The sequence below is a fragment of the Bombina bombina genome, chromosome 3 (assembly GCF_027579735.1).
Source record: "Bombina bombina isolate aBomBom1 chromosome 3, aBomBom1.pri, whole genome shotgun sequence".
Taxonomy (NCBI): Eukaryota; Metazoa; Chordata; class Amphibia; order Anura; family Bombinatoridae; genus Bombina; species Bombina bombina.
Window position 1 is genome coordinate 536,889,186 of NC_069501.1, and position 22,871 is coordinate 536,912,056.

At 41.1% G+C, this 22,871-nt stretch overlaps 1 protein-coding gene across 1 annotated transcript in view; it reads right to left on the reverse strand.

Annotated features, from left to right (window-relative positions):
* Window positions 1-22,871, reverse strand: part of CLSPN (claspin) — a 144,302-nt gene that overhangs the window by 44,655 nt on the left and 76,776 nt on the right. The window contains exons 15-16 of the mRNA XM_053707004.1: window positions 9,958-10,193; window positions 9,240-9,318 (exon numbers count right to left, since the gene is read on the reverse strand). Of these exons, the coding sequence (XP_053562979.1) occupies window positions 9,240-9,318; window positions 9,958-10,193 (315 nt within the window). The remainder of the gene's footprint in view (window positions 1-9,239; window positions 9,319-9,957; window positions 10,194-22,871) is intronic.

The window sequence follows — 22,871 nt, forward strand, 5'->3', positions numbered from 1 at the left end:
GACTGCTACACATCAGAAGACCCTGGAGGGCAAGTCCTTTCTTATATATTTCATACTACAAGAAGTATCAGTGGAAGGACTGGGATTATCAGGGACCTAGTAGGAACTGCTTCCCTTAGAAGGGGTATGTATTTTATAATTTATTTATAATATCCGCAAGTTTGGGATATTTGCGGCGGAGCAGCTTCTTGGATTAAGCAACCATGACAAAGATTGCTGCTTTTATAGCCTTATGACGAGTCCGAGTAGTACAGACCCAGGTTTTATGAGGTGTGGGGACTGTACAGATCTCCCCCACTTGGCTATAAAACATTTAAAGGCTAGTGATGTAAAGAAGACATAATTATATTCCATCACGCTCCTATCTCTGCCCGGTACTTTTGTATAGATGCTTTCTCTACAAGGGGACACTTATTAAGGGATACAGATCTCATGTACTATTTAATGCACTGTGGCATTAAAAGGTTTTTCAACAGTGTAGTTTGATGGCAATTTTATTTCTGGCGCCTGTGAGTTTATGGAGCAGGTTTGGCCTTTAGCAAAGTAAGGCAGTTTCTCCCTGTTAGTTTTTCTCCTCCCCCAGAGGTAGCAATTGTGGAAGTTAGACTGCTTCGCGTTCTAGTATGTGGCCAGTCAGAACCATATTGCCGTTTTATATATCATTATTCGGCTGAGTTTCAACTTACTGCGGCTGGGTTTTTTTTTTTATGGATGGGGGCGAGTACAGGACTATCAACCATCCTCTGCTACCATGGAGATCATGTGCACATGTAAGGGTAGTGTTTGCCCTGGAGATGTCTAGTGCAGTATGTTATATATTTCTGCCGCCTCATAGCGTACATTAAAGGAGTCACTAGATACGCTAGGGCAGTGTTGTAACGGATCCCATCCTTTTAACTTAAAGAAATTTCTCTTTGGCTTAAAATCGTGGTAGCTTTAAGAAAGGTTACTATAGCGGGCTTAAAGGGACAGTCAAGTCTAAAAAATACTTTCATGATTTAGATAGGGCATGTAATTTTAAACAAATTTTCAATTTACTTTTAGCACCAATTCTGCTTTGTCCTCTTGGTATTCTTAGCTGAAAGCTAAACCTAGGAAGGCTCATATAATAATTTCTAAGTCCTTGAAGGCCACCTCTTATCACATGCTTTTTTATTTGCTTTTCACAACAGGGAAGAACTAGTTCATGTTATCCATATTAGATAACATTGTGATCACGCCCGTGGCTTGTGGCAGATACTGCACTAATTGGTTAAAATGAAAGTCAATAGATAAATAAAATGTCATGTGATCAGGGGGCTGTCAGAAAATCTTAGATACAAGTTAATCACAAAGGTAAAACGTTTATTAATATAACTGTTGGTTATGCAAAACTGGGGAATAGTAAATAAAGGGATTATCTATCTTATTAAACAACAAAAATTCTGGTGTTGACTGTCCCTTTAAGTAGGTTATTCTAGTTGTGGTCTGTTTTGTCAGAACAGATAACCTAATTGTTTTCCTGATTCAGGCTGGGTATTTTATTATCGCTATGTGCCTGTATTAGTGCGTTACTGCCATATTTGTATTGGAGTTTTATTTCAGAGCTCGAGACCAGCGAAATTCTGTGTCCTCTAGCTTGGGTATTGGTTCCCACTAGTAATTGAATGGATTCATGGACTCACCATGCCATTGGAAAGAAAAAAAAATGTATGCTTACCAGATAAATTACTTTCTATCCTGGCATGGAGAGACCACGAACCGCCCTTAATTTATTATTAAGACAGTTTTTGTCTTTTTCAGCCTCAGGAACCTCTATACCCTTTGTGTAATCTTCTCTTTCCATATTCCTTAGGCTGAATGACTGGGGGTTTATGGTAAGTGGGAGTGATATTTAACAGCTTTGCTGGGGTGTTCTTTGCCTCCCCCTGGTGGCCAGGAGTTGAATTCCCACTAGTAATTGAATGAATGTGGACTCTCCATGCCAGGAAAGAAAATAAAGAATAAATTTTGTTTTTCTACACTACATACAAAATACTTAACAATGACTTGCATCTAGTATTTCTGTTTTATAGTTAAGATGCAGCAGCATATAAATGAGCTTTAATAGATTTTAAAGTTGAGTCTAATAAAATTATATCTAGATATCAATGTCCAACCTATGCAACCACAAAAATGTATTTTCACATCAAACAAAAATATTGAGAGCTAGGAGGAGAGGGAATGAGGGGAAATATTGATTTATGTATTTATTTTTAAATTTAGAAGCATTTGTGAAAAAGGTCCAAAATGACTTGGACAAACTTTTTTCTGGGTGGGGGAGAGAGGATATATACACATACAGCCAGAAGCGAATATCAGGACAAGTAGGATAATGTCCGTTTGGGAAGTTACATTGAAATAAACACTGACCCAGCACAAAGCATAAAAACCAGGAAGTGATCATTTAAATGACAGGCCAAGATGTGGTTAGACAAGCAGAGCTGGCAACAGGTAGGTAACCGCAATTACAGAAGCAGAACCAAAAGAGAAGTCAAGTACAAACCAGGGGTCATAACCAGACGGGCCATGAACAGTACAAAATTAGAATCCAAAAGTGGTAGTCAAAAGGGATACGGGCAGTACAGGAACAAAATTGAGATCCAAAAGCATAGTACGTTCAGGCAGAAGTTGGTACACAAATCAGCAGAGGAATACATTGCACACCCAGAAGTAACTTCTATACACAGCTGCTAATGTTTGCGAGAAAACAATTTATGCTTACCTAATAAATTTATTTCTTGACACGGTGAGTCCACGGATCATATAATTATTATTGGGAAGATCACTCCTGCCCAGCAGGAGGCGGCAAAGAGCACCACAGCAAAGCTGTTAAATATCACCTCCCTTCCCTCCAACCCCAGTCATTCGACCGAAGTAAAAGGAGAGAAAGGAAGCAACAAGGTGCAGAGGTGCCTGAGGTTTATAACATGACAAAAACCTGTCTTCGTAAAACAGGGCGGGCCGTGGACTCACTGTGTCAAGAAATAAATAAATTCATCAGGTAAGCATAATTTTATTTTCTTTATAATGACACGGTAAGTCCACAGATCATCTAATTACTATTGGGAACCAATACCCAAGCTAGAGTACACAGATAAGGGAGGGACAAGACAGGGAACCTAAACGGAAGGCACCACTGCTTGAAGAACCTTTCTCCCAAAAGAAGCCTCAGCCGAGGCATAAGTATCAAATGTATAGAATTTTGAAAGTGTGGAGAGGACCAAGTTACAGCCTTTTTGAATGCCCAGGAAGCAGAAACAGCCCTCGTAAAATGAGCCGTAACTCTCAGGAGGCTGCTGTCCAGCAGTCTCGTAGACAAAGCGAATGATACGTTTCCCAGAGAAGACCACAGAGCAGAAGACTGACGAAAATCCTTAGTCATCTGCAAAAAGAATTTCAATGCACGCACCACGTCTAGATTGTGCAGCAGACGTTCCTTCCGAGAAGGTGGTTTAGGACACAAGGAAGGAACAACAATCTCCTGATTAATGTTCCGATCCGAAACCACTTTAGGGAGAAACCCTAACTTAAAACTACCTTATCTGAATGAAAGATAAGGAAAGGAGACTGCATACTGTAATGCCGAGAGCTATGAAACTCTACGAGCAGATGAAATAGCAACAAGAAACAACACTTTCCAAGAGAACAACTTAATATCTAAGGAATGCATAGTATCAAACCGAGTATGTTGAACAACTTGAAGAGCTAGGTTAAGACTCCAGGGAGGAATAACCGGCTTAAAGCGACACACATTTTCTTTGCATAAATGTTTTGTAGATCTATATAGACAAAGTTTTTTTTGTTTGTTTTTTTAAGAAATTTATAGTTTTGCTTATTTTTAAATAACATTGCTCTGATTTTTAGACTCCTAACCAAGCCCCCAAAGTTTTTAATACCGTCCGCTACCTACTCCAGCTTGCTCCGTTTGTGTAAAGGGACTTTTTATATGCAAAAGAAGGGCAAGTGTCTTATTTCCCACTTGTAGTGGGCGTTCCAGCTACCTTTTCAACAGAGCTAAACAGTGCTTTTAAGTAAGTTTTTAAACAGTTTTATACTGGATTTTTATATCAGTATCTGTGCATCATATTTTTAAAGTAGTGTCTAATACATGCAGTTATATGAAAATGTGTATACTGTCCCTTTAAACACAGGCCTGATCCTGACCAAGGCCTGACAGAATGATTGCACGTCTAGGACATCCGCCAGACGTTTATGTAACAAAATAGACAAAGCAGATATTTGACCCTTTAGGGAGCTTGCCGATAAACCCTTCTCCAAACCCGCTTGGGGAAGACACAATTCTAGGAATCCGAACTCTACTCAAAGAGTAGTCTTTGGTTTCACACCAATACAGATATTTATGCGATATCTTATGGTAAATCTTTCTAGTCACAGGCTTAAGAGCCTGAATTATGGTCTCAATGACCACAATGATCCATGCTTGGATAAAATTAAGCGCTAAATATCCAAGCATTCAGCTTCAGAGAAACTAGATTTAGATGAAGGAAGGGCCCTTGAAGAAGAAGGTCCTTTCTCAATGGAAGAGGTGGAAGAGATGACATCTCCACCAGGTCTGCATACCAAATTCTGCAAGGCCACGCCGGTGCAATGAGGATCACCGACGCCCTCTCGTTGGATTCGAGCAATGACCCGAGGTAGAAGAGCAAGCCAGGAAATAGGTATGCGAGACTTAAATTCCAAGGTACCGCCAGAGCATCCATCAGTACAGCCTGAGGATCCCTCGACCTCGACCCATACCTCAGGAGCTTGGCATTCTGCCGAGATGCCATGAGATATAGCTCCGGCTGTCCCCATTTGAGAATCAAGCTGGAAAACCCTTCCGGATGGAGTTCCCATTCCCCCGGGTGAAAGGTTTGTCTGCTCAGAAAATCCACCTCCCAGTTATCCACTCCTGGGATGTGGATTGCCGACAGACAACAGTTGTGGGTCTCCGCCAACTGAATTATCTTGGCTACCTCTGTCATGGCCAAGGAACTCAGAGTTTACCCCTGATGGTTGATGTAAGCCACTGAAGTTATGTTGTCTGACTGGAACCGGATAAACCGAGCCGAGGCCCGGCCAGAAGAGCTCTCAGCTCTAGAATGTTCATGGGTAGAACAGACTCCGACCAAGTCCATGTCCCCTGAGCCTTTAGAGCCCCAGACTACTCCCCATCCCAATAGGCTGGTGTCTGTCATCACAATTACCCAGGTGTGTCTGCGGAAGCAGGTTCCCTGGGATAGATGATCCTGAGACAACCACCAATTCCTCGTCTCCTGTTCCAGATGTAATCGTGGAGACAGATCCGCATAATCTCCATTCCACTGCCTGAGCATGCATAACTGCAGAGGTCTGAGGTGGAAACGGGCAAACGGGATGATGTCCGTGGCCGCTACCATCAGACCGATTACCTCCATACATTGAGCCCCTGATGGCTGAGGAGAGGACTGAAGCGCTAGACAAGAATCGAAAATCTGATTTCCTAACTTCCGTCAGAAAAATTTTCATTGATAAGGAATATATTATGGTTCCCAAGAAAACTACCCATGTATTTGGAACCAAGGAACCCTTTCCCAAATTCACCTTCCATCCGTGAGACAGCAGGAAGGATAACAACATTTCCGTGTGGGAGTTTGTTTGTTGAAAGGTTGGCGCCTGAACTAGAATGTCGTCCAGATAAGGCGCCACTGCAATGCCTCGCAGTCGGAGCACTGCCAACAGGGATCCCAGAACCTTTGAAAAAATTCTGGGAGCTTTGGCAAGGCCGAATGGAAGAGCCACAAACTGGAAGGGTTTGTCTAAAAATGCGAACCTCAGAAACTTAGGATGGTCCTTGTGGATGGGAAAATGCAGGTACGTGTCCTTTAAATCTAACGTGGTCATAAATTGACCCTCTTGAACCAAGGGAAGAATGGAACGAATAGTTTCCATCTTAAAGGACGGCGGCACTGAGGAATTTGTTTAGACTTTTGAGATCTAAAATTGGTCTGAAGGTTCCCTCTTTTTTGGGAACCACAAACAGATTGGAGTACAACCCCCAACCCTGTTCCTGCATTGGGACAGGAACTATCACTCCCAGGTCAGAAAGGTCCCAAACACAGTGAAAGAACGCCTCTATCTGGTCTACAGATAATTTTGAAAGCAGAAACCTGCCCCTGGGAGGAAAAGTCTTGAACTCTAGCTTGTATCCCTGGGACACAATGTCCACCGCCCAGGGATCCTGAACTTCCCGAACCCAAGCCTGAGTGAAGGAGGAAAGCCTGGATCGGGGGCAGGCCCTTCATGCTGCTTTTGAGTCAATAGCGGGCTTGTTGGATTGTTTACCCTTGTTCCAAGAATGGTTGGGACTCCAGGAAGGCTTGGACTGTCCCTGCTTGGAAGGAGGAGAGGAAGGCTTACCCTTGAAGTTTTGAAAGGAACGAAAATTGCTCTGATGTCCCTTCTGCTTATTCCTCTTTTCCTGAGGGAGGAAATGCCCTTTCCTCCTGTAATGTCAGAAATTATTTCCGTCAATCCTGGCCCAAACAAGGTCTTTCCCTTGTAAGGGATCGCTAAAAGCTTAGGACTTGGATGACACATCCGCAAACCAAGATTTTAACCATAAAGCTCTGCGGGCCAGTACAGCAAAACCAGAAATTTTTGCTCCCAGTTTAATGACCTGTAGGGAAGCATACGTAATAAAGGAATTGGCCAACTTCAAGGGGCAGTCTAGTCAAAATTAAACTTTCATGATTCAGATAGGGCATGTCATTTTAAACAACTTTCCAATTTACTTCTATTATCTAATTTGCTCAATTCTTTAGATATAATTTGTTGAAGAAATAGCAATGCACATGTGTGAGCCAATCACAGAAGGCCTCTATGTGCAGCAACCAATCAACAGCTACTGAGCAAATCTAGATATGCTTTTCAGCAAGTGATATCAAGAGAATAAAGCAAATGAGATAATAGAAGTAAATTAGAAAGTTGTTTAAAATGACATGCTCTTTCTAAATCACGAAAGAAAAAAATTGGGTTTCATGTCCCTTTAAGAGCCTTCATCATATCCTGGATCTCTTCAAGGGGAGTGTCTGTCCGAACAGAATCAGACAACGCATCAAACATGTATGCTGCCGCACTAGTGACAGTAGCAATACACACCGCAGGTTGCCATTGTAAACCCTGGTGTACATACATTTCTTGTCCATAGGATCTTTAAATGAACAACTATCCTCTATGGGAATAGTAGACATCTTAGCTAGTGTGGAAATTGCCCCTTCCACCTTGGGGACCATCTGCCAAGACTCCTTTATAGAGGTATAGGAAACTTCTTAAATATAGGGGATGGAGAAAAAGGGATACCCAGTCTCTCCCTATCCCTACCAATAATCTCTGTAGCTCGATCTGGTACAGGAATAACCTCCACCATGGAAGGTACATCAAAATATTTGTTTAGTTTACTAGACTTCTTAGGATTGACTACGACAGTGTCAGAGTCGTCCAGGGTAGCTAAAACCTCCTTAAGTAGCAAACGGAGGTGTTCCTGCTTAAACCTGAAGGATACAACTTCAGTATCAGCAGAAGGAATTACACTGTCAGATGCTAACAAAGTATCTTTCTCCTCAGACTTCTGGGAGGGGACATTCGGAATAGCCACGACTGTCAGCAATCTTACTCACTGATGGATTACATTTCCTCTTGCGCTTTCCCTGCAGCATGGGAAAAGCAGACAATGCATTAGCGATGTCTTGCAACGTAACTCCAGGTGAAGTAAGAGGAAGCGCAGGGCACTTGATGTGTGGACGATAAATTTTGGGACACTTAAGAAAGCTGCGGCATATCTTGAACATTGTCAGAAGACTCATGAATAGCATCCGCCCCAGACAAAGTTGGCTCAAAAAAAGTCTATCCCTGAACTGTAAAGTTCTCTCAATACATGAGGAATAGAAAGGGATTGGTGGTTCCACATTAACATCAAAACATAAAGAGAACATGTAACATCTTGCAGGGCCTCTTGGTCCATATCTTAATTAACAAATGAGCAGATTAAAATTAAACCTATATTTTAACTTGAAATTACCACACAAAAAAAACGTTACTGTCTCTTTAAATATTAAACGTAACCGTTTTTATTTTTGCTTGCAAAGAAAAATCTCAAATTTGAACAAAAAATTCTGGACAACCTCTACACCTCAGCTGAGCTTTGCCGAGGTGCCTACCTTCCTTGCTGCCACCAGAGCTTATATTCTTTGTTAGTAGACATCCAGACTCAACCTAAACAATTTTTATTAACGGATCTTAGGCTGTTCTCCCGCATCAACGTAGCGCAGTCTATAAGCACTTAACTTGCTATCACCGCTGCTCTCTGTAACAAAAGGTGCGCAACAAACTTTGCTGCCTCAGCTAGCTCCTCCCATCGTGGGCGTATCAAAAATAAACATCCCGGTCGGCAAATGTCTCTAAAATAACGCCGACGGGAGTAGTGAAACACACCTAATACCCTGAGCCACAATCTCCTCGTCCCCAGTGCCTGCCATTACTGCCCTCATAAAAAAATCGCCAAACGCAAAAGGATAATGTCTATTGTGTCCATATTAAATTAAAGTGCCAAAGATTTCCTGTGTTCCCAGAAAAATAAATTCAGCACTTTTAGAAATCTGCCCGGCAGCAAGGCAGCCCACTAGGTATGAGAGGTCTTCTCCCTCACATGTGGAAAAAGAGATAAAGACTGAGTAATCTTACTTAGGCTTTCAATATTAGGGCAGCATTAACTACATGGGAGGCACAGTGAGGATTGCACCCCACAAGTTCCCATTGCATAAAAGCAACCACTGCTCTACTGAAGAGACTGACATGGACTACGGCTACACCCTAGTAAAAAAGCAGCACAAGCTTGTACTGATGAAAAATATAATCTTGATTGAAGAATCTTTCCAAACACCTAAACTTTACCACTTCCTTGCTCTAACGTAGGCAAAGAGAATGACTAGGTTTGGAGGTGATATTTAAAAGCTTTGCTGTGGTGCTCTTTGCCACCTCCTGTGGGCAGGAGTGATATTCCCAATAGTAATTAGATGATCCGTGGACTCACCGTGTCATTAGAAAGAAAAGGCCCGATATAGCCCTTCTAGCAGAAAACAGTGCACTAAGGCAACATAGAATTAGCAGGATGTGTTAATGCTAGTTGCTAGGTTAAATCATGACTTTTTTGTGTAACCCAGTATATTTAAAGAAGATACCTTTCGTTAGTGAATGCTTCAGAAATCTGTTCCTTGGTCTCAGGATGTGGTTTTGAAGAATCTTGAGTTGAACAATCCCCTACAGAAGATGTACATTTTCAGGCAGTTAGGTCTCAGTTTACTGCTGCAATTTATCACTCACATGGTTCTGGGGAAGCATTTCAGAGACTACCAATGTAAATTTCTTATCTGCACTTCAAAACCTAGCTAAAGAACTTAAAGGAACATTAAAAATCACTTTTTTTCCATATATGCATCAGAAATTAATAACTGCATTGCAAAATAAAATGTTTTAAAGGCATTTCAAACTGTCCTATTACTAGCATAAATGTGCAAGCTCTTGCAGTCCAGCGACAACTCCAAAACCACAAATTCACTCTTTAGCTTTTAAATATGTGAGTGAAATCCGAAGGCATTGTTTGTGACAAAGCATCATCCTCTGGAGAAAATAGAGGAAAGTAAAACAAAATGCTGTATGCTTAGCAAGAAAGCTAGTGTGAGTGTCTAGGACATAACATGTTTAATATGCTTGCATTATAGAAGTATAACCTTGCAGAAGCATCTGTATTTATTAAAGTTTGTATTTTATAGAAAACAAGAAAAATAATGAGAAAGAAAGAAAGAAAGCAATGCTATTCAACCAAACTGACTAAGGAAGGGGGGGCACTAAGTCCAGTAAGTAATCAAAGTACTTTGTTATAGTGCAAAGTGAACATACCTTGAGACACAAATTTTCCTGAGCAGAGATCCAGCAGTTCATCAATATTCTCTTTCTGCAGCACCTTTGAATCAGCTTGAGTGGGTTCAGCCTGGGATGCAGCATTAAACTGTCCAGAGCAGAGATCAAGAAGCTCCCCCATGTTGGCATCCATGGCATTTTCATCCATGGAATCGAGGACTAACCTGTGTTTGGCAGAGTTGTATTTATTTCTGTGATGGCCAACGTTCAAAAACCTAAAATACAAGAAACATGTGGTTTTAAGAATTGTCCTCCAATTGGTTAAAAGTGCCAAACAATTGCAACATGTAGGTGTGAAGTTCCAAAAATCAGTTATATATGGTATATATACAGTATATATAAGAAACTGTATGCTTACCTGATAAATGCATTTCTTTTTTGAAACGATGAGTCCACGGATCATCGAATTACTACAGGGAATAACACTCCTGCCCTGCAGGAGACGGCAAAGAGCACCACAGCAAAGCTGTTAAATATCACCTCCCTTCCCTCTCAAACCAGTCATTCGACCGAAGGAGAGAAAGGCAGTAACAAGGTGCAGAGGTGTCTGAAGTTTGTAATAACCAACAACCTATGAAAAACAGGGCGGGTCGTGGACTCGTGTCAAAAGAAATAAATTTATCAGGTAAGCATAAATTTTCTTTTCTTTTTAATGACACGAGTCCATGGATCATCTTAATTACTATTGGGAATCAATACCCAAGCTAGAGTACACAGATGATACGGGAGGGACAGGACAGGGAACCTAAAAGGAAGGCACCACTGCTTGAAGAACCTTTCTCCCAAAAGCGGCCTCAGCCGAGGCAAAAGTATGAAATTTGTAGAACTTTGAAAAAGTGTGGCGAGGAGACCAAGTAGCAGCCTTGCAAATCTTTTCCACAGAAGCATCATTCTTGAATGCCCATAAGGAAACAGCCCTCGTGGAATGAGCCGTAACTTTCTCTGGAGCTGCTGTCCAGCAGTCTCATATGCAAAACGTATGATACTCTTCAGCCAAAAAGAAAGGGAATTGGCCGTAGCTTTCTGTCCCTTACGTTTTCCTGAGAAGGGCACAAAGAAGGCAGAAGACTGACGAAAATCCTGCAGGTAAAACTTTAAGGCACGAACCACATCCAAATTGAGTAGAAGCCTTTCCTTCTAAGAGGTAGGATTAGGACACAATGAAGGAACAACAATCTCCTGATTAATGTTCCAATCAGAAACTACTTTAGGAAAAAATCCTAATTTAGTATGTAAAACTACCTTACCTGAATGAAAAATAAGGTAAGGGAACTCATACTGCAATGTCGAGATCTGACGCTCTACGAGCAGAAGAAATAGCAACAAGAAACAAAACTTTCCAAGATAACTTAATATCTAAGGAATGCATAGGCTCAAACGGAGCCCCTTGAAGAACCTTAAGAACTAAATTAAGACTCCAGGGAGGAGTAACTGGTTTGAACACAGGCCTGATCCTGACTAAAGCCTGACAAAAAGATTGTACATCTGGAACATCTGCTAGACGTTTGTGTAGCAAAATAGATAAGGCAGAAATTTGTCCCTTTAGGGAACTTGTCGATAATCATTTCTCCAAACCCTCTTGGAGAAAAGACAAAATTCTAGGAATCCTAACTACTCCAGGAGTAGCCCTTAGATTCACACCAATAAAGATATTTACGCCATATCTTATGGTAAATCCTTCTAGTTACAGGTTTACGAGCCTGAATCATGGTCTGACTAATTCTGAAAAGCCTCGCTTGGATAAAATGAACCGTTCAATCTCCAAGCAGTCAGCTTCAGAGAAACTAGATTTGGGTGAAGGAAGGGCCCTTGAATTAGAAGGTCCTTCCTCAACGGAAGTCTCCAAGGTGGCAGAGATGACATGTCCACCAGATCTGCATACCAAATCCTGCAAGGCCAAGCCGGTGCAATGAGGATCAAAGAGGCCCTCTCCTGCTTGATTCGAGCAATGACCCGAGGAAGAAGAGCAAATGGAGGAAATAGGTATGCTAGCCTGAAGGTCCAAGGTACCGCCAGGTCGTCTATCAGTATCGCTTGAGGGTCCATGGAACTCTACCCGTACCTCGGAAGCTTGGCATTCTGCAGAGATGCCATGAGATCCAATTCCGGCTGCCCCATTTGAGAATCAGACTAGAAAACGCCTCCGGATGGAGTTCCCACTACCCCGGATGAAAGGTCTGCCTGCTCAGGAAATCCACCTACCAGTTGTCCACCCCTGGGATGTTGATTGCCGATAGACAGCAAGAGTGGGTTTTTGCCCACTGAATTATTTTGGTTACCTTGGTCATCGCTAAGGAACTCCTCGTTCCTCCCTGTTGATTGATGTAAGCCACTGAAGTTATGTTGTCCGACTGGAACCTGATAAACTGGACCGAGGCTAACTGGGACCAGGCCAGACGAGCATTGAAGATCGCTCTCAGCTCCAGAATGTTTATAGGTAGAACAGACTGACTCCAAACTCCCTGAGAGTATTTAGGGAGCACCAGACTGCTAGCCCATCCTAGAAGGCTCACGTCGGTCACAATCACACAAGATGGTCTGCGAAAGCAGGTTCCCTGGAAGAGATGATCCAGAGACAACCACCATTGAAGAGAATCCCTTGTCTCCTGCTCCAGTAGTATTCGAGGAGACAAGTCCGGATAATCTACGTTCCATTGCCTGCGCATGTTTAAATGCAGAGGCCTGAGGTGGAATCAAGCAAACGGGATGATCTCCATTGCCGCCACTATCAGCCCGATTACCTCCATGCACTGAGCCACTGATGGCCAAGGAGTGGACTGAAGAGCTAGACAAGTATCTGTCAGAAAAATCATCATAGATAGGGAATCTATTGTTCTCAAGAATACCCCTGTATTTGGAACTAAGGTACTCTTTTCCAATTTACCTTCCATCCGTGAGATCTCAGGAAGGATAACATTTCCGTGTGATCTTGCTTGTTGAAGGATGGTGCCTGGACTAAAATATCGGTCAGATAGGGCGACACTGCAATGAACCTTAATCAAAGCACCTCCAACAGCGGTCCCAGAACCTCTGAGAAAAATCTGGGAGCTGTGGCAAAACCGAAGGAAAGAGCCGTGAATTGGAAAAGTTCTTCTAGGAAAGCAAACCTTAGAAACTTGTGATGATCCCTATGAATGGGAACATGCAAATACACATCCTTTATTTCTCAATGTCATAGAATGACCCTCTTGAATCAAGAGAGTGGAACAAATAGCTTCCAACTTGAAGGACGGTAATTTTATGAATTTATCTAGACTCTAGATATCAACAAACAGGACTGAAAGTTCCCTCCTTTTGGGAACCACAAACAAATTGGAATATATTCCAGACTCTGTTACTGAATACGAACAGGGACTATCGCTCCCACGTCAGAGGATTGCAGTGGAAAAATGCCTCTTCTTCTGCAGATAATCTTTGAAGCAAAGATCTGCCCCTGGGAGAAAAAGTCCTGACTCTAGATTGTATCCTAAGGATACAGTCTTCCCGGATTGGGGGCAGGCCTAGCCTGCTTTCTTGTTTTCCCAGCAGGATACGTGAATTGCTTTCCCCTATTCCTGAGGGAATGAATGTTACTTTCCTCTCGAAATAGAGAGAATTTCAGCTAAAACAGGTCCAAACAAGGTCTTCCCTTGTAGGGAATTACCTAAAAGTTTATACTCAGATGAGGTATCCGCAGATCATATCTTTCCTGACGCTCTGCGGGCCATATGGCAAAAACCTGAAAACTTAGCTCCCAGCTTAAAACCTTGAAGAGGAGCGTCTGAAATAATGGAGTCAGCTACCTTAATTGCCTTAATCCTATCCCGTACTTCAAGAGAAGTGTCTGTCCGATAGAATCAGACCACTCATCAAAACAGTACGCCACCACACTGGTGACAAAGCAATACAAACCGCAGGTAGATGTAAACTCTGACGTACACCCCTTTCCTGGGTACTATTGACAAGACTCATAGAGTCTGCTATATCTGGAGAAAAGTGGGTACCCAGTTTTGACTTTGTAAAGTGTACTGGACTTATTAGGACTGACTACGCCGATAATGTCGGAGTCATCCAGGGTATCAGTTACTCAGACAGCTTAGATTTCCCCCTTATCTACCAAAGTATCCCCCACTTCATGCTTCAAGGAGGATAATTCAGAAAAGCTACTACTGTATCAGCAACATTCACTGATTAAATACATCAGATATTGCTTCAATGATCTTAGGAAGCAATGTTTTGTCAAATAACCCCAGGTGGAGTTAGTGAGGAGGCACAGGGCACTGCATGTGTGGGTTATAAAAATGTTTGCACTTTTGGAGAAAAAAAAGTTTATACTTATAGTAAAGATCTCTCCATTCATTTCAAAATATAAGGAGACACTTTGTAGAGTCTCTTGGACCACTCTGCCACACATATGGGTAAATAATCCAAGAAAAACCAACCCAGAAAAAAACGTTCCAGTGTCTAACTTAAAGAGAAACTTTTTTATTTATGTTACTGTCGCTTTAAATTCTTAACAAGTAACTTTTCAGTTAAGAGTGCAAACATGGTTGATAAAAACACGGTACTGAAAACCCCCTCTACACCTAAGCTAAACCTAGCTAAGGTGCTGCCTTTGCACAGTAAATAGTCCGGACTAAGACCTTCTGAAACACTGTCCGGTCTGGTATTTAAGAGTAAACTCTCCCCTCTATTCCTTCCTATACTCTGAAGAACTGACAAAGATGTGCGAAACTAAATTGGCGCCACACAACTCCGCCCATCGTGGGCGTTAACATAATCTCCCGGTCGCCATTGATTTTTCTTTTTTTTACTAAGAGGAACCGTCGGGAGCGTAATAAGACTGATCAGCTTCAGATTGGCAGCTGCTAGTCCGAGAGAAAAAAAAAGGAAATTTATGCTTACCTGATAAATTTATTTCTTTTTCAATACGATGAGTCCACTGATTTCATCCTTACTTGTGGGATTACACCTCCTGGTCAGCAGGAGGAGGCAAAGAGCACCAAAGCAGAGCTGTATAAATAGCTCCTCCCTTCCCTCCCAACCCAGTCATTCGACCAAAGTTAGGAAGAGAAAGGAAAAGCCAAGGTGCAGAGGTGTCTGAAGTTTAACAAAAATTATAATAACCTGTCTCATTAGAACAGGGCAGGCCGTGGACTCATCGTATCGAAAAATAAATAAAATTTATCAGGTAACCATAAATTTCCTTTTCTTTTTCAAGATACGATGAGTCCACGGATTTCATCCTTACTTGTGGGATACAATACCAAAGCTATAGTACACGGATGAAACGGGAGGGACAAGACAGGGACTTAAACGGAAAACACCACTGCTTGAAGAACCCTTCTCCCAAAAGCAGCCTCAGCCGATTCAAAAGTATCAAATTTGGAAAATTTGGAAAAAGTGTGAAGAGACGACCAAGTTGTAGCTTTGCAAATCTGTTCAACAGAAGGATCATTTTTGAATGCCCATGAGTAAGCCACAGCCCTAGTGGAATGAGCCGTAATTCGTTCAGGAGGCTGCTGTCCAGCAGTCTCATATGCAAAACGAATGATACTCCTCAGCCAAAAAGAAAGAGGTAGCCGAAGCTTTCTGACCCCTACATTTCAACGAAAAAACAAAGAAGACTATGGACGAAAATCCTTAGTTGCTTGTAAGTAGAACTTCAAGGCATGGACTACGTCTAAATTATGTAACAGACGTTCCTCCTGAGAAAGAGGAATAGGACACAAGGAAGGAACAAGCAGCTCCAGATTAATCTTGTTTGAAACAACCTTAAGCAGAAAACCTGGTTTAGTGCGTAATACCACCTTATCCGAATGAAAAATATGATAAGGATAAACATATTGTAATACCGAAAGCTCAGATACTCTACGAGCAGAAGAAATAGCAACCAGAAAGAAAACCTTCCAAGATACAACTTAATATCTATGGAAATCATAGGTTCAAACGGAACCCCTTGAAGAACTCTAAGAACTAAATTTAAACTCCAAGGAGGAGCAATTGGCCAGAAAACAGGCCTGATTCTAGTCAGAGCCTGACCAAAAAAATTGTACATCTGGAACATCTGCCAGACTTGTAAAAATTATGGCAAATAAAATGAACAAATAAAAAACGTTACTGTCTCTTTAAATTTTAAACAGTAAAGTATACTCTTGTGGGCAGAAAGTTCTTAGACTGATACACAAACTTAGATATTTTTGCATGTGTAAAATGTCATGGATTCTTATTTATTAGTAAAACCACAGATTGTAAACTGATCCGGAGCGCATCTGCAGCGCTATCCGGACCCACTTAGGACAAAACACATAGAGCTCATCGCCGAATCAGCCTCAGAAACTGCTCCATGCGACATACTAAAAAGCAAGTGCGGTCTCAGTCGGCCCCAAGCCCCGCCCATCGTGGGCGTGACACTCCCATCCAAGAAACTGCATCGACATTCAGAAAGGAATATGCAGCTGAAGAAAGGCGCCAAAACGAAACCCCGCCCCTCATGGGCGGAACAAGACAAACTCTCCCGGTCGCCATCATAATAAAGAAAGGTTACCGGGAGTACCCTAAGTTTGGAACAAACTTAACACCGGAGCAATGGCATAAAAAGTGCTTGACAAATATACTCCCTGTTACCACAACAATATAGAGGCAATAAACCAAAGGTTATATCCCTCACTTTTATCGGGCACATCCCACATGGTATCCTGCCCGGTTACAAATGTCTCTAAAGCCACGCTCCTTAGCCCCAGTGCCTGCATAAAAATGTGCTGCCAGAAAATCCTCTAAATATCAGCACGGAGTTACCGTCTCTTAAATAGGAGATATATGTAACAGAGCAACATGTCACAGTAGGACACACAATATAGCTCCTAGTCGTGTCTCTCCCCCACCACAATTCCATAACCTGTTATGTGAAAGCTGAGTGGTACATAGTAAATAGGGGAGCCCTTACAATAAAGGTACATTACCCCACTATGAGATAGGTAATACATATATAGCCATTTCTGAGTTAGTACTGTCCCAGAAAAATAAAAGAGCTGCACATACCTCTATGCTGAGGGACAGCATGATCGGTCCCACAGGATCAAGAGGTCTTCTCCCTCCTGCAAATCTGTGGAGACATACAGGGCCTTAGATAATATTTGCCAAGACCATTTTCTGAAGGGCAGCACAGTGAGGCTAACAAAGAAAACGGCTACACCCTATAACAAAACAGCACTCACTGGTACGATTTTAAAAATAATAAACTCTTGATTGAAGAACCTAAACACCTCACTTTACCTCTTCCTATCAATAACAGACAAAGAGAATGACTGGGTTGGGAGGGAAGGGAGGAGCTATTTATACAGCTCTGCTGCTCTTTGCCTCCTGCTGACCAGGAGGCATAATCCCACCAAGATGATATCCGTGGACTCATCATATCTTGAAAAATAAACTAAATGTTAAAATCACCTCACACTGAGCTCGTCATCAGTTATGATAAAGATGTGTGATCTCCCGGTCGGCTATTAAACCGCCGGTAGACGAGTACAAAGTCCCCTTTACACCCTGAGCTTGTATGTTGTATAGCTCATCAGTTATGGTAATATGAGATCTCCCGGTCGGCTACTATTAAACCGCCGGGAGAAGAGAACACAAATCCCATTCAAATATTTTTACTAAAGCATAAGTTGATGGGGCTATTTCTACTCTTGCCAAACGTACTACTATTCCTATGGAAGATAGTACTTCTTTTAAAGACCCTTTAGATTGGAAATTTGAATCTTATCTAAGGAAAGCTTATTTATATTCTGGCTATCTTCTTGGGCCTGCCATTTCTATGGCTGATGTTGCAGCGGCATCAACTTTTTGGTTGGAAAGTTTAGCGATACAGGAAATGGATCCTGATTTGTCTAGCATTGTTCGCTTGCTTCAACATGCTAATCATTTTATCTGTGATGCCATTTTTGATATCAAAATTAATGTTAAATCTATGTCTTTAGCTATTTTAGCTAGAAGAGCTTTGTGGCTCAAATATTGGAATGCTGGCATGGTATTTAAGTCTAGATTACTATCTCTTTCTTTCCAAGCTAATTTATTTGGTTCTCAGTTGGATTCGATTATTTCAAATGTAAAGCTTCTAACCGTTTTCGTTCCTTTCGACAAAATAAGGAACAGAAACTCAATACTTCCCCCAAAGAATCTGGTTCCAATTGGAAACATTCAAGTTGGAGTAAATCCAAGCTGTTTAAGAAACCAAAGCCAGCCCCCAAGTCTGCATGAAGGTGCGGCCTTCATTCCAACACAGCTGGTGGGGGGCAGATTAAGATTCTTCCAAAGCATTTGGGCAGATTCTGTCCAAAATCAATGGATTCAGAGTATTGTCTCTCAAGGGTATCGAATAGAATTCAGAGTAAGACCTCCTGTGAGAAGATTTTTTCCCTCACGCGTCCCAGCAAATCCAGTAAAGGCTCAAGCTTTTCTGAAGTGTGTTTCAGACCTGGAGCTATCGGGTAATCATACCAGTTCCGTTTCAGGAACAGGGTATGGGGTTTTATTCAAATCTATTCATTGTCCCAAAGAAAGAAAATTCATTCAGGCCAGTTCTGGATCTGAAAAGTTTGAATCATTTTGTAAGAGTGCCAACTTTCAAAACGGTGACTATAAGGACTATTCTGCCTTTTGTTCAGCAAGGGCATTATATGTCCACAATAGAATTACAGGATGCATATCTTCATATTCCGATTCATCCAGACCACTATCAATTTCTGAGATTCTCTTTTCTAGACAAGCATTACCAATTTGTCGCTCTACCATTTGGCCTAGCGACAGCTCCAAAAAACTTTTCAAAAGGTTCTGTAATCAGAGAACTGGGTATTGCAGTGTTTCCTTATTTGGATGATATCTTGGTACTAGCTCAGTCTTTACATTCTGCAGAATCTCACACAAATCAACTAGTGTTATTTCTTCAAAGACATGGTTGTAGGATCAATTTACCAAAAAGTTTCTTGATTCCTCAGACAAGGGTCACCTTTTAAGGTTTCCAGATAGAGACAGAGTCATGGACAATGAATCTAACAGACAGACGATTAAAATTGGTTTCAGCTTGTCAGAACCTTCAGTCTCAACCATTCCCTTCAGTAGCTATGTGCATGGAAGTTTTAGGTCTCATGACTTCAGCATCAGACGTAACCCCCTTTATTCGTTTTCATATGAGACCTCTCCAGATTTGTATGCTAAATCAATGGTGCTGGGATTATACAAAGATATCACAATATCCTTAAATCCCAATGTTCAACTCTCTCTGACATGGTGGTTAGATAGCCGTTGTATAGTTCAAGGGGCTTCTTTGGTTTGTTCAACCTTGACTGTAATCACAACAGATGCAAGTCTTTCAGGTTGGGGAGCTGTCTGGGGATCTGACAGCACAAGGGATTTGGAAATCTCAAGAGGCGAGGTTGCTAATCAATATTTTAGAACTCTGTGCTATTTTCAGGGCTCTTCAGGTTTGGCCTCTGTTAAAGAGAACCCTTCATTTGTTTTCAGACAGACAATATCACAACTGTGGCATATGTCAATCATCAGGGTGGGATTCACAGTACCCTAGCTATGAATTAAGTATCTTGGATACTATCTTGGGCGGAATACAGCTCCTATCCAATTTCTGTGGTACATTATCTCAGCCGTCAGACTTTACATCCGGGGGAGTGGTCGCTCCATCCAGATGTGTTTTCTCAGATTGTTCAGATGTGGGGTTTTCCAGAAATAGATCTGATGGCTTCCCATCTAAACAAGAAACTTCCCAGGTACCTGTCCAGGGATCCTCAGGCAAAGGCATTGGATGTGTTAGCAGTTCCTTGGTGTTAGCAACCTGCTTATATCTTCCCACCTCTAGTAGTTCTTCCAAGAGTGATCTCCAAGATCATGGAACAATCATTTGTGTTTCTGGTAGCTCCAGCATGGCCTCACAGGTTTTGGTATGCAGATCTTGTCCGGATGTCCAGTTGCCAACCTTGGCCACTTCCTTTAAAACCAGACCATTTGTCTTAAGGTCCATTTTTTTCCATCAGGATCTCAAATCATTAAATTTGAAGGTATGGAAATTGAAAGCCTAGTGCTTAGTCATAGAGGTTTCTCGTGACCCAGTGATTAATACTATGTTGCAGGCTCGTAAATCTGTTTCTAGGAAGATTGATTATAGAGTTTGGAAGACTTATTTCATGGTGTTCGTCTCAAATTCTCCTGGTATTCTTTTAGAATTTTACAGTTTCTTCAGGATGGTTTGGATAAAGGTTTGTTTGCAAGTTCCTTGAAGGGACAAATCTCTGCTCTGTTTTATTTCACAGAAAGATTTATAAGGTTCCTGATATTCACTTTTTTATGCAGGCTTTGGTCAGTATCAAGCCTGTCATTAAATCAATCTCTCCTCCTTGGAGTCTTAATTTGGTTTTGAAGGCTTTAGAGGCTCCTCCTTTTGAGCCTATGCATTCTTTGGACATTAAACTACTTTCTTGGAAAGTGTTGTTCCTTTTGGCCAACTCTTTTGCTAGAAGAGTTTCTGAATTATCTGCTCTTTCTTGTGAATCTCCTTTTCTGATTCTCCATCAGGATAAGGCAGTTTTGCGGACTTCATTTAAATTTCTTCCTAAGGTTGTGAATTCTAACATTAATAGAGAATTTTTTGTTCCCTCTGTGTCCTAATCCTAAGAATTCTTTGGAGAGATACTTACATTCTTTGGATGTTGCAAGAGCTTTGAAATATTATGTTGAAGCTACTAAAGATTTCAGGAAGACTTCTAGTCTATTTGTTGTCTTTTCTAGTTCTAGGAAAGGTCAGAAAGCTTCTGCCATTTCCATGGCATCTTGGTTAAAGCTTTTGATTCATCAGGCTTATTTGGAGTCAGGTCAGGCCCCGCCTGAGAGAATTACAGCTAATTCTACTAGATCAGTCTCCACTTTGTGGGCTTTTAAGAATGAAGCTTCAGTTGATCAGATTTGCAAAGTAGCAACTTTGTATTCTTGGCATACATTTACTAAATTCTACCGTTTTGATGTATTTCCTTCTTCGGAAGCAGTTTTTGGTAGAAAAGTTCTTCAGGCAGCTGTTTGTTTGATTCCTCTGCTTATGTTAATGTTTTTTTTCTTTTCAACTATGAGAAAAAACAATTTTTTTGGTTGTGGATTATTTTTTTCAGCGGAGAATGGTTGTTATTTTTATCCCTCCCTCTCTAGTGACTCTTCTGTGGAGTTCCACATCTTTGGCATTACTATCCCATACGTCACTAGCTCATGGACTCTAATTACATGAAAGAAAACAATTTATGTAAGAACTTACCTGATAAAATTAATTTCTTTCATATATTGGCAAGAGTCCATGAGACCCACCCTTTTTATGGTGGTTATATTTGTATAAAGCACAATTATTTTTCCAGTTCCTTTTTTTTAATGCTTTTAACTCATTTCTTTATCACCCCACTACTTGGCTATTCGTTAAACTGAATTGTGGGTGTGGTGAGAAGTGTATTTATAGGCATTTTAAAGTTGGGGGAACTTTGCCCCTCCTGGTAGGATTGTATATCCCATATGTCACTAGCTCATGGACTCTTGCCAATATGAAAAATTAATTTATCAGGTAAGTTCTTACATAAATTATGTTTTTGGGGTAGCAGCTAGAAAGTCATGTTTACAACCAACATTTTAAAAGGGGCATGAAACCCATAATTTTAAACAACTTTCCAATGTACTTCTATTATCTAATTTACTTAGTTCTCCTGGTATCCTTGGTTGAAAAGCATAGCTAGATAGGCTCGGAAGCCAACTGCTGATTGGTGGCTGCACACATGCCCCGTCATTGGCTTATTGCGTTTAGATCCCAGAAGTGCATTGCTGCTCCTTCAAGAAAGCATACCAAGAGAATGAAGTAAAATTGAAAAAAATGTCAATGGCTTAGGAATGAGGGAACTTGGCAGCAGCTCTCAGAACTGCGCCCTAATGTAATCTATGAGGATCCATCTGATACGGAGATGTAGATTGTACCTGTACAAGTCACTCATTCTATCAAGCATTTTTAGTGACAAGACTCAATATACAGGATTGCTGTATCATTGCTATGGTATGTTCGTCATAACCATGGGCCATCTGTTTCGAGCCAATATAATGTTAACTCTATACTGTATCCACATGAAAGCAGCAACAAACCTTTGGCAGAGAAGTTGTCTACCTTCACTCTTTCAAAATACCTGACCGACTGGTTGGAGACTTTGAATTTCAGGAAAAGCAGACAAAGACAAACCTGCACTCAAAACTTTTCCATTGCTTTGGTGAGAAATTTAAATTTTCTATAAGCCGATAGTTTTATAGCTTTTTAGTTTTAATCCATCTGATAAGATTGGTCTTAGGAAAAATCAGAAGTTCCAAAGGGGCCTTCTCTATAATTCCTGATATTGACTGTAGAAATTGTGTTTTTAGTCCAGCTTTATAGAAGTTTAACAAGATTAGAAAAGTAAAGATACATTGTAAAATCACCTATTAAATATACAAAAAGCAAATATTGCTAAAATCCTGTAAACTGGACATTTTACAAAGTGTAAGCAAAAACACTCAAGATCTTCAACAATACAGTTATATATCTTATACGTCATTTTCTAGCATAAGTATATCATACCAGATGTATTTATTCCCTGAATAGAAAAACCAATAAAAAGGGGGGGGGGGGGTATACAATATAAATGTTTTAAAGCTATTCGTTAACAAATAGCAAATGTGCTGAGCCTATGTGGATGTTTTTCCAATACCACTATTTTCAGTTCAAACATGGCCTGCTTAATAGTTCACAAAATGTATCTTGCTAATGTCAAAAATACTCAATGAGTAAACTGAACAGGTCTTAGATCCAGGCTCGACAAACCCAGGTGCCAGGGCCACAAGCTCCTAGAATTTTA